Consider the following 11643-nt stretch of genomic DNA (forward strand, 5'->3'; position numbering starts at 1 on the left):
AAGATATAAGATATCTTAAAGTAATGCAGACTGTCTGAGGGGCGTAACGCATTATATTTAATTCTATTTTGAATTGTCACCTGGTTTCCTTCACATTAATAAATTCTTTACATTTGTCAGTTGAAGCTGGATCAAAGTTTAATTCTGTGGTTTAACTCTGAGTTCTGAACATTTCTTCAGATTTCTGTATTTTGCAGCAGAGCAGCGCCTCAGACTTCAGACCGTGTCTCGGCTAATGGATTCAGATGCCTCACAGTGTTGTCAAGGTGCAAATCTGTCATTAGTTAATACAGAACCGGAGACACCTGTTTGCTGGTGTCGGTGTCGACCCGTGTTGTGTTCGCTGACGTTCAGACGACCAGCAGCTGTCGCCCGCTGCAGTCCACAGAGTCTCCCAGTGACCCTGAAATTAATCTGACATCACTGCTGCGACCTTTAATTTACATCTGACAGGCCGCTGAGTGCAAACAGCTCATTCAGCTTCAGACCGCAGCGCCACCCAGTGTTCAGCACAGGAAACACAGCTGTGGGTTAGAGCCAGGGGCTGCGTTCAAGGGCGGCACTTAAACTCTGACCTAAAAGACAAGATGCAGCTTTGTTCAGCCAGGAAAGGAAATTCTGTTGCACGATATTGCTCAGAAAAATAAATTATAAAAACTAAATAGAAAAGTGATAAGATAAAAGGACAATATAATCCTGAAAATAAAGATAAGTATATAATAAATAATACTGGACTTTATACTGACATGATAATATGAATATTGCACATTCACCGTAAAGAAATATTGCAAAAGAAATTGAGTTTTACACATAATAATAAATTACTGGACATTAAACTGAATATTACACACAATCTAAACACATCACTGCTGTACCCATTGGACTTTAGAGCTCATTTAGGCATTTATAAATGACAGGAATCTGTTTTCACTCCATAAAAATACTAAAATAAGCTAAGGGCCTTGAGCATGAACAGAAACATGTGCCGCTGGAATCTGATAAGTAAGAATTAAATATTTGCCTCTAAATGTGCAGAGCAATGGAAGCACAACAATAAAATACTTAAATTAAGCACATGTAACTTGTAATTGCACTAAAGCACAGAGCTGGAGTATATTTATAAAAATGAATTAATTGATGGAAGTGTTTTGTTACCTTTATTCAACATTTTACCAGACAGGCAAAATTATTCTTTAAAACATCCAACAATAATTTGAGTACTCAGTAAAGGCACAAATATGAGCCACAAGAAATTAAATCTGAATCATTTATATTTGAATTTTAATTGCTCAACTCGAGTAACTGGATTTGAATGTTGCAGACAAGTGTCGTAGAACATTAAATTTGAATTTTTGAGTCATTTTGATCACAATTTTAACCCATATTCAATCATTTTGGGTTCTTTTAGGACAGTTTTAAGGCACTTAGAACACGTTTAATGCCATTTTGGACCGTTTCAAATCAATTTAACTGATTTGGACTCGTTTTGAGCAATTCTGGACATTATTTAAGCCATTTTTAATAAAAACTGGAGACAGTTTGGACAATTTTGAGTCCTTTTCAACAGCTTTGAACCTTCAGAAGAGTCTAAATCCTTCTGTGCAAACTTTGATTCCTTTTCTAAATCATTTTTGAACATTTTTTAGCTAATTTTGGATTAACTGTATTATTTAGGACACTTTTATTCAGTCATTTAATCGTTGTACCATTTATTTCCACAATTCTTTAAACTCAGCTGCTCAAGAGCTTCACCTGCAATATTTGAGAGTCATGCAAAATGTTTGAGGTGCTTAATACTCAAACATTCTGGCTGAGTTTTGTGTTTTCCTTCACGTAAATAAAGACGTTTCCACATAAACTGATGCAGAAAAAAAGGCACAAACTTACCAGAATGCAGGAAATTAAGTTTTGGATGCTCAACCTTTCCTGGAGGAGGACCCCAACACATCCTGATTAACGTATTACCCCCAAAACAAAATCCACGCCCGTGTGTTTCTGTGTTTTCATGCTAAACGTTTACATTTCCTTGTAGCCCCTGAACGCACCGCGGCGCCTCCTGCTGCCTTCACGGTCCCCTCCTCTGGTGGCTTATTGATCCCAAGCTAGCCGATCGTTAGCTTTTGTGTCAGAATGCTGTCTGCAGAGTGTCGCTGTGTGTCCGTTGTTTCTGGCTGAGGGTATCCGGTACCGGGTGGCTTTAATGTTCCGTGCAGCTAATCTAAAAACCATCGGCAAAACGGGAACTGGCTGGTAGGTGGTGTTCGAAATCACACACACACGTAGCGGATTGTTCACGTCCTCTCAGCCGCTTAACGGAGCCGAAGCTAGCCGTGCTAACGGGCTAGCAGAGCAGCTCGGCTCCTCTCGGTATCACACGGTTGGTTGTCTGCTAATTTCTCTGCGACAGTCGTTCCAACTAACCTCAAGTTAACTCTGCCAGTGCCGCTAGTTATCGATAGTTGACTGTCTTCAAAGATGCTAACTTAAACTAGCCTGTTAATTTGCAAGAAAACATTAGCATACGACGCTAAAGTTGCTAGCTGAAGCGGAGGAGCGATGTTTACAGTTTGAGGACGGTTTGCTAATGATATCCGAGTCTTAGGTTGAAATGATTACAGTAACTTTTAGCAGTGACTTTAGTCTGTGTTGGCTCTACCGTCTGTCGACAAAACATTGGAATATTGAGTCATTTGCGTGCAACCATCCAACTTAAACTAGCCTGCTAACTAGCAAGAAAACATTAGCATACAGAGCCAAAGTTGCTAACTAAAGCGGAGAAAGGATGTTTTTAGTTTAAGGAGAGTTTGCTAATGATTTTCGCATCGTAGAATGGATTTATTACAGTCAGTTTTAGAAGTGACTGAATTCAGACTGCATTTTCTCTAACCTCTCTCGACAAAACAGCAAAAAATTATATAATTTGTGTGCAGCCATCTAACGTAAACTAGCCTGCTAACTAACAAGAAAACATTAGCATACAGAGGCAAAGTTGCTAACTGAAGCGGAGAAGCGACGTTTTCAATTTAAGGTAGGTTTGCTAATGATATCAACGTCTTAGATTGGATTTATTACAGTCAGTTTTAGCAGTGACTTCATTCTGTGTTGACTCTAACTTCTCTCGACAAAAGCATAGAATATTATCTGATTTGTGTGCAATCATCTAACTTAAACCTGCCTGCTAATTAGCAAGAAAACATTAGCATACAGAGCCAAAGTTGCTAACTAAAGCGGAGAAGCGATGTTTTATATTTAAGGAGAGTTTGCTAATCATATCCGAGTCTTAGATCGGATTTATTACAGTAAATTTTCAGCAGTGATTTCATTCTGTTTTGGCTCTAAGTTTACTCGACGAAAACATTAGAATATTAGGTAATATGTGTTCTATCATCTGACTGTAGTGTCACTGAGTTCACTGCTAGCTTATCTAACGATGTTAGCATGTCAGCAGAGTCGTGGCGCATTGATTTGGCTTGGTTTTGATAAATAGTGCTGAAGTCCTGTTTTCTTGTTGATTTTCGAACCAGCAGATTGAAGAGTACAAACTTTGCACTGAGCTGATTAGCATCCCATTAGCTTATATTTGTCATACACAATGATGTTGGCCAGATAAAAGTGTTATTAATGCCTATAACCAGCAGGAATATGAGGGAGGATGTTATGCTCCTTGTTAGCAAAATGACCAACATGCATCCTCAGCGTGTGATAGTTGGTGATGTGAGAGCAGACTTAGGGGATGTAGCTGAAACATCTACTATATACAATGCTTCAGTTCAGTCGATATTGGTCGTTTTAATGAGCCCTTTTCAACAACAACAAAAAAACACAGAATGAAGGTTTAATCTAAATTCCAACTCTTTACAGTTTTAGCCACAAGTTCCACAGGTGATAGTTTTAATGGTAACACACAAGTAAACAAGGATAAAGTCCTGTTAAATGAAGAGAACAAGTCAAATCCAGTACCACATGCAGGGAAACCAGGGCGAAGCTGTTGCAGCCAGGTTGAGGTTAATGTTCCTGGTGGTTAACCTCAGCTGGATGTCACCAGACAAGGGCCCAACACCGACCACTGTGGTCCCCCATGTCAAGTCAGTCAGCCCTCGGACCAGGCTATCGGAGCTGGAGGTGTTGTGAGACCGTGTTGTGGGTGTTTTTAGATCATGAAGTCCATCTCACAAGGGAAGCCACTGGTTTCTGCTGGCTCCACCCTCCACCAGAGGAGGTCTGTGGATGTGGGTGACCAGAGGCTTCAGACTAGTACGCCTGGGGACCTGCATGAAAGCCAACAGAGAGAGTGACAGAGGATAAAGGGGCTCCATTATCAAGGGATATGACAGGAGATAACTTTCATTTTTGGCAGTTTATTAGCCAGGCCTCAGAAGGCTGCTCAGGAAATAACAAATCAAACGCTGCTTTTAATGTGTCCAGTCCTATAATTAAATGCTTAAAGTCTCATGTGCGTCAGGGTCCAGGTCTGTAATTGAATACGTTAACAGTATCTTCCCTCTTTTTCCACCATTTCAGGCACTTTCGCCGGACGATGGACGAGCTGGTCCACGACCTGGTGTCAGCGCTGGAGGAGAGCTCAGAGCAGGCAGCTCGCGGTGGTTTCGGCGATGGAGGGGACCACGCTCTGGCGGTGGGCTGTCTGCTGAAGAGGCAGGCTCGGAAACGGAGGGGCAGGAAGCGGCGCTCCGACAACCCGCATCCGCCGTGGGAGACCGGGCACCTCAGCGAGGGCTCAGAGTCCAGCGTGGAGGAGCATAAGGTGAGCCGGGCGAATCTGTCAGTCTGATTTTTCTGGTAGAGAGAGGGGAGGATGGTGTGCTAGCCTCTGTAGTGCTCTTGATGTTTTCCTGTTTCACTGGCAGCTTTAGATTTGTTCTACTGTAGCTGATGAATAGTATTTTGTTTTTTTAAATAAATCAGATTGAGTTTCCGTTGCTGCATCGGTTCAGCCTCACTCTGCTTTTGTCACAACTGACACACTTGAGTTTCTTAATTTAGCCTCCCAGTCTGGTATTCACCACACTGACATCTGTTGCAGGACTACCGTGCCAGTACCGGAGGCGTCTCTGCTGCCAACAGCCATGCCCGCGATAACAGCGACTCGGACGAACAGCTCGGACCCAAACGCCGAAACCCCCACACGGCTGAGATCGGCCGGAGCAAGAGGCCGCTGTGGCCGGACGACCTGGGCGTGCTCGGGTCAGCGGAGGGAACTCGCAGCCTCAGACGGCGACGTAAAGTCAAACGTATGGCCGTCGACCCGCCCGCAGAACCAGAACCTCCCTCCTCCACCATGCTGGGGCCGCCGCCGGTACCCAAAGCCCGGGTGGGCGGGCGGCCGCACAGACTGGGTCCGAGCGAGGGCAGGGGTCCCATGGAGTTGTGTGGAGGGGGGCTGCTGGGGTCTGGAGGAGGGAAGAACCGGGTGAAGAAGAGGAAGCTGGCCTCCCACAGACTGGGGCTGGAGGCTGCAGATGAAGGGGTGGTGGTGGAGAGCGAAGACCCCGTCTCCTCCCCCATGGAAGGCTCCAAGGACAAGATGGAGCTGGAGGAGCCGAAGGGCTCGGATGAGGACATGAGTGACAGGTGGTTAGTGTTTGACTTTCTTTTTATGCCGTGAGTCCAGACGTTCCTCTGCTTCTGCTGCTGTGTTCAGTTTTTATGAGAGAGTAGGAAACAGGTAAGAAGAAGAAGAACCGGATCTCAGACATGAGCTCTGCTTGTTCTGTCTGTTGTTTTAGGCAGATGTTCTCTTGTAGCTGCTTTTATTTAGACAACATGTGCAGTTTGAGACCTTTGGCTCCTATGATTAGATTAAAAATGTGTTTTTAGAAGAACAAGGCGTTAACTTCTTCACCACTGAGCTCCAAGCAAAAGGCAGGTTTATTTAATCCTGTCTCATTTTTCCTCACTGTGGACTTGTGTTATGGGGGGAATATCGATATCGATGTGAATATGGGAGGAAATACGTCCCCTCATGCTGAAGCTCCAGTGTTATTTCACCACTAGCACCAGAAATACCTTTTTACTACTCAGCCCGTGATGTTTGTGAGGCAGCCAGTTGTTCTTTTTGAGCATTTTTTGAATGAAATGTGTTTAAACTCTTTGCTTTATTTTCCTTTTTTTTCCTCTAGTGAGACCAGCAGCGTCAGTAACAGCAGCGACGGAGGCCTCTACACCAACGACGAGGGGAGACAAGGTCCGTAGTTATTGGTCCGACTGATCAGAAACACACACAGACGATTGATGTGACCTCTGTTCATCTGCAGGCCTGATGATAACAATAATCACATCTTCTGTCGTTGTTTCCTCCAGGAGACGACGAGCAGAGCGACTGGTTCTACGAGGGCGAGCCGGGCTCCGGTTCAGCACCCGGTGGGGCCTGTGGGATAGCAGGAGTGGTCCCCTGGTGGGAGAGGGAGACCGGATCAGAGGAGCTGGACCTGGCCGACCCGGTCTTCAACAGCATTCTCACCGGGTCTTTTCCACTCATGAGTCCCGGAGCACAGAGAGGTCAGCTGGCTTTTAGAAGCTTGGACACCCTGATAATGAAGTGCTGCTTCTAATAGATGTTAAATATGAATAATTATATGTGTAGTAATATGTTTTAGATGATGTAACATGTAGATATATATAAAATACACAGTATGAGGGAGCTCAGGAAAAATGCACCGTCACATGAATGTTACAGTGTTGTTGTAATCTCACGCCCGACCACTAGGAGGCGAACACTTCACACAAACCAAGAGCAGCATTTAGCATCATGTTAATGAAATAATGATCAAAATAAAACTGTTTTCTGAGGCTTTTGGATGTAGCAGGATAAGATAATCTCCCATGAAGCTGCTTTTCTACTCCTCACATCTCGTTGGTTTTAGAAAATCCTTTCCGGGTTTTGTTGGGAAACGTTGGCTCGGTATCTTAATGAAGTGACATCACTGCTAATCATCACCCAGTCGATTGAGGGAAAAATAATCAGCATCTTGTTTATCTGTAGATGAACTAAACGTTCCACAGTGCACCCTCAGTGGGTCTCATTATCCTAAATTAATTCAAAATCAACTTCAAAAGCTTGCACTTGCAGTTTATTAAATCATTTAAATTGATTAATTCATACTGAAGTGAAGACGCTGAAGACGCTCAGCAGTTCAGGGAAGAATAAGAAGAGATTTAATTTGCAGCACAGAGCGACTCTTCACTTTATTTTTCTGACACTTCAGGTAATCGCCTGAGACTTAAATCCACTTTCAAATTTGTAAAACCTTTATTGTGTTTGTGAAAATGCCAAAAAAAATAGACAATAACCTGCTTTTTAAACATCTAAACCACATTAAACTCTGATTTAAATGGGTCAGATCTGAACTCGATTCTCCCTCAGAGGCTGAAGACTTTATTAAACACAGCGTCTGATTTGTGAAAATGCACAAAAGTGACATTTTACTGCGTTTGCTGCATCTAAATCTCATTAAACCTGGACCTAAATGGATCATATTTAACTTAGATGATCCCACAGAGGCTGAAGACTCTTTAAGACACACGGTCTGATTTGTCAAACCTTAACTTTATTTTTGAAAATTGCACAAAAAGGACATTTCACTACCTAATATACTGAAATATTAACACTGTTTTTAGATGACGTACATGTTGGTTGTTGAGCTGTGACTCACAAACTGCTGCTTGCAAAGTTTACACTCGACTTTTTGAACTAAATGAAGCCACACTGACGACTTCTTTGACGCGATGTCGAGGAAACGTTCGATTAAGTCTGCCTCAGGTTGGACTAGTCCAAAGTTCTAAAAACGCGGGGGTGTCCACAGGCAATCTGTTCCCCCCGCCGCCAAAATAATGGATTAATCCTGTTGATGCAGAACTTTACTCCTGATAATCGCTCGATCTGAACTCTACAGACCTGAATTCTAACCATCGTGCGTTGAATTTAATTGCTGATGAACTTCGTCAGGCTTCCAGGCCAGGTTGAGTCGTCTCCATGGAAACCAGCAGGGATCCGACGCGGGGCTGCAGGGAAGCTCGGGTCAAGGCTTCAGCGAGAGACTGGGCCGCCAGAGCCAGGACGCCCACGAGTGAGTTTTAACCGCTGCTTGGCTGTGTTTTGTGTGAATTCTTGCTCGTCCTTCTTTTATTTAGCTGCAACGTTGGACTTTCTTCCATCCAAGACGGTCGAGATGGAAAAAAAAGAAGCCGCTCAGGTCGAAAATCAACTTTAAAATCGCTGCAAATTGCCTTGAACACGGCATACAAGCAAATAAAACCCGACCGTAGATCACAGCAGACGCTGTACAGATGATTTTATCCGACTGTAGACAAACAGAACAGCAGCCAGAGAGTCCATTTGGCAGCGATATCGATTCGCCGCCGAGTGCTGCAGATCAATTAAAAGTATTAAACCGCTCCTTTGTTCCTGCAGTCCAAACGTAAGCAGCCAGATAAAGTCTGTAAAAGTTTCTGTGGAGCGGGACTTCGGTCCGACACGATGATGAATAGGAGTCTGGAAAGCTGCCACGCTGGGAGTTACGGGTCCTAATCACTCTGTTGTTTCTCCACCAGGCCTTGGTTCAGCTCCGGCTCCAGGAGGGAACACGGACAGGTGAGGAACATCCCGTTATGTCCTTTTAGGATGCGCTTTATCACCTTTACTGCAGGAACGACTTGCTCAGCGCTTCACACGTTAACTTTGGCTCTTTGTGCCTTTTCAGCTGCACTGGGACCCTCGAACCGACCGAGGACATCGGAGGAGCTGCTCGGTTAAAACGGCGAGCAGGTGAGAGAGAGAAAAAAAATCATTAGAACACCTGTAATCCATCACCTGTCTCATTGACTCCACGGCTAGTCTCACCACATTTAACCTCTGAACTCACAGCAGCAGCATCAGCTTCTGGGTGTTTGTTTTTGTTCACTCTTGACTCATTTTTCTTCGCTGTGGGTTCATTTTTCACCGCAACGTAAAAGTCCTGCAGCTGTATAGAAACAAAGAAGAAGGAGAGAGAGCTCAGCTAGAACAACACCTCTAGCAAGAAAGTGTTTTTTTATTTGTCCCACAAGGGAAAAATCTGCAGCAAAGTGATGGTAAGAAAGCAAGAAAACACAAGAGGTGAGGTGTATACACTCTATATACGAGGATATTAAAATTATTGTAGCACAAATACTCGTTTTCAGAGAGACTCCTGCTAGAAACATTGTGAGTAAATGTTTTATTTCCAAGTTCAGCTGTGCGCTGGAGGAACTTTCTGATGTGTCCGTCCCTGATTTCTGCACCTGTCTCATGAAACAGGTGTCCCAGCAGTTTCTCTGTAGTCAGGAGTGAACAATTATTCAGATTTCAAACCGGTTTAAAGGTGTTTCATGTGGTCGGGCTTTAATTTTGACCCTCTCTGGTTGTTCATCAAACCCAGAAAAACTCCAAGTAGACGTTTGTTTATTTCCTGTCACGTTTTTCTTCACTGTGGGTTCATGAAGTCCTGCAGCTCTGTGGAAACAGAACAACATGAAGAAGGAAGAGACAGAACTCAGAGATGCGTTTATTTGCTCTACAACAAAGTCAGAATGCCAAAAAACAACCTGCGTTTCATCTGAACACTCTGAGATATTTTGTTTATTACAGGATCTGGTTTGGAGGAAGCGGTTTATTTTAGATTTTTTTAAAACAACGTGTCAAATAAGGTGATAATGATGAAATCTAATAATTTTTAAGCTTATTTTTGGTACGTTTTCCCAACTGGAAGAGCACGAAACACATGGTTTGCTCAGGGATTGTTAAAAAAATACAGAATTCTAAAATTTTTTTCTTACAGTTTAACTTGAAAACTCTCTGATTTTTTTTGTGATGTGACTGTTGGTCACGGCTCAGTGGGTCGTGGCTTCACAGCTGCACCGAGGAGAGCAGAATTTTTAGCTTTTTACACAATCTGGTTGGAGGAAATGGTTTATTTTTGTCAAATTTTTAATAAGAGATGTAGAACACAGTGGTTTTGATTGAATATCTCCATTTTAAGCTGAGGTTTGGTTCATTTTCCAGACTGATTGGCGTCGTAGAGACGAGTTTCTGGCTGGTTTGGGGATGTAAATGTCTGACTTTCCTTCGTACCTGCTTGTACGTCATGTCTAGTCGTGCTGTTCATCGTTTCTGTTTGACGTCCGACTAACGCTGGTCCTGTTTCTGCAGACAGACCAGCGGACACCTCGGCTCTCTCTGCACGGGAGACGTGAAGCGACGGCGGAAAGCTGCCCCCCTCGGCTCCACCGCCCCCTCAGGTATTCATCCACACCTTTGCTGCTCCTCACACGCCATCTGCCGCTTTTCACCTTTTTGCCGTCTTTCTGGCTCTGGGTCGAGCTCGGCGTGATCTCGGCCGTCCGTCTGGCACATGGAGGCTCCGGGGGGCCGGGAGGAAATGTGGGGCTTTTACTGCACATTTAGTGAAAAGGGAAGAAGGTGGAGGCTCATCCTCTCTCTTTATTAAAGCCTGCTTTAGCTGCTAACCCGTTTTCCTCCTAAGCGTTGTTGGACGGCGCTCAGCTGGCTCATGCTGGATTAGCTCTTAGCCAGTTACACTTGTGGATCACAGCCTCCCGCCAAAAACACTCCTTACCTCCGGTGCTTTTGGAGGAGGAAGGGCAGGAGAGCAAAGCCTAATGCCGTGAGACCGCAGTCTCTTTATGATGTAGCTGGAGTGAAGCTTTGTCCCTTTTTGTACCTGAAAACTGTGTCTACAGCGGAGTCATGGAGCTTTTCAGCTCAATATCTGGCACCAGAGTTTCTCTCGGGATAAATACAGTTCCATCTTATTTTCAAATGTTCTGGCTCCATTTCTCTAGATAGAGCATCAAAGACAAAGAGTGAAGCTCCACATGCTGTAGATGTTTAACTGTTGATGGTTTTACAGCCTCTACAAACTCTGTCACTCTACAGATTTTACATTTTCTGTTAAATTTCACATAATAGCTGCGAAATCATAGAAAAAAAGTCCTAAATTACATTTTAAAAAAAGGTCAATTTTGTCCACATCAATAATCTGTCCAAATATTAATTCATTTTTTTTAGACGTTTGAGCAATAAATTCCCTTTATTTATTTCTTTTTTTTAAAAAAAATCAGCAACAAATATAATTATTGTGCAGATTTTTGCTGTTATTTGAAAGGAAAAAATAACGTATATGAAAAAATACTTTTACTGTTATTGCCCAGATTTTTCTTGTTTCTTTAAATTACAGATAAAATCTACATCATAGAAAAAAACCCTTTTTAATTTAAACATTAACTAAAATATTGAATAACTGTCAAAAAACTCTACAGATTTTTTTTCTGTTAAATTACAAATAACAGCTGTAAATCATTTTTTATGTTCGACCGTTAATTAAATAGATTTTTTATTGTATTTAAATAAACAAATCTTATTATTATGCAGATGTTTGCTGTTATTTGAAAGAAAAAATAGGAGATATGGACTGAAAAAAAGATTTAATTCTTTTTAAATTTTACTGCTATTTTACACATTTTTCTTGTTTTGTTAAATTACCAAAAGAATCTACCAAAAAATGGTGTAAATGTAAAATCCAATACAGTCTGCCAGAAGTTTAATTCCTGCTCAACTCAGCTGAGCCGTAGAAAGATGTTCCACCA

General features: G+C 42.8%; 1 protein-coding gene across 2 annotated transcripts in view; it reads left to right on the forward strand.

The window, feature by feature from the left end:
- Positions 1-2111: 2111 nt before the first annotated feature.
- gpatch2 (G patch domain containing 2) overlaps positions 2112-11643 on the forward strand; it is a 12468-nt gene continuing 2936 nt past the window's right edge. Inside the window, exons 1-9 of one of the 2 annotated variants that reach the window (XM_008286174.1) lie at positions 2112-2250; positions 4522-4765; positions 5045-5595; positions 6141-6205; positions 6322-6519; positions 7967-8087; positions 8572-8611; positions 8721-8785; positions 10187-10275. In XM_008286174.1, coding sequence (XP_008284396.1) covers positions 2201-2250; positions 4522-4765; positions 5045-5595; positions 6141-6205; positions 6322-6519; positions 7967-8087; positions 8572-8611; positions 8721-8785; positions 10187-10275 — 1423 coding nt within the window. In that variant the 5' untranslated portion in view covers positions 2112-2200. The remainder of the gene's footprint in view (positions 2251-4521; positions 4766-5044; positions 5596-6140; positions 6206-6321; positions 6520-7966; positions 8088-8571; positions 8612-8720; positions 8786-10186; positions 10276-11643) is intronic. The other variant, XM_008286175.1, reaches the window with a different exon arrangement.

The sequence above is a fragment of the Stegastes partitus genome, unplaced genomic scaffold (assembly GCF_000690725.1).
Source record: "Stegastes partitus isolate 25-593 unplaced genomic scaffold, Stegastes_partitus-1.0.2 Scaffold439, whole genome shotgun sequence".
NCBI classification, from domain to species: domain Eukaryota; kingdom Metazoa; phylum Chordata; class Actinopteri; family Pomacentridae; genus Stegastes; species Stegastes partitus.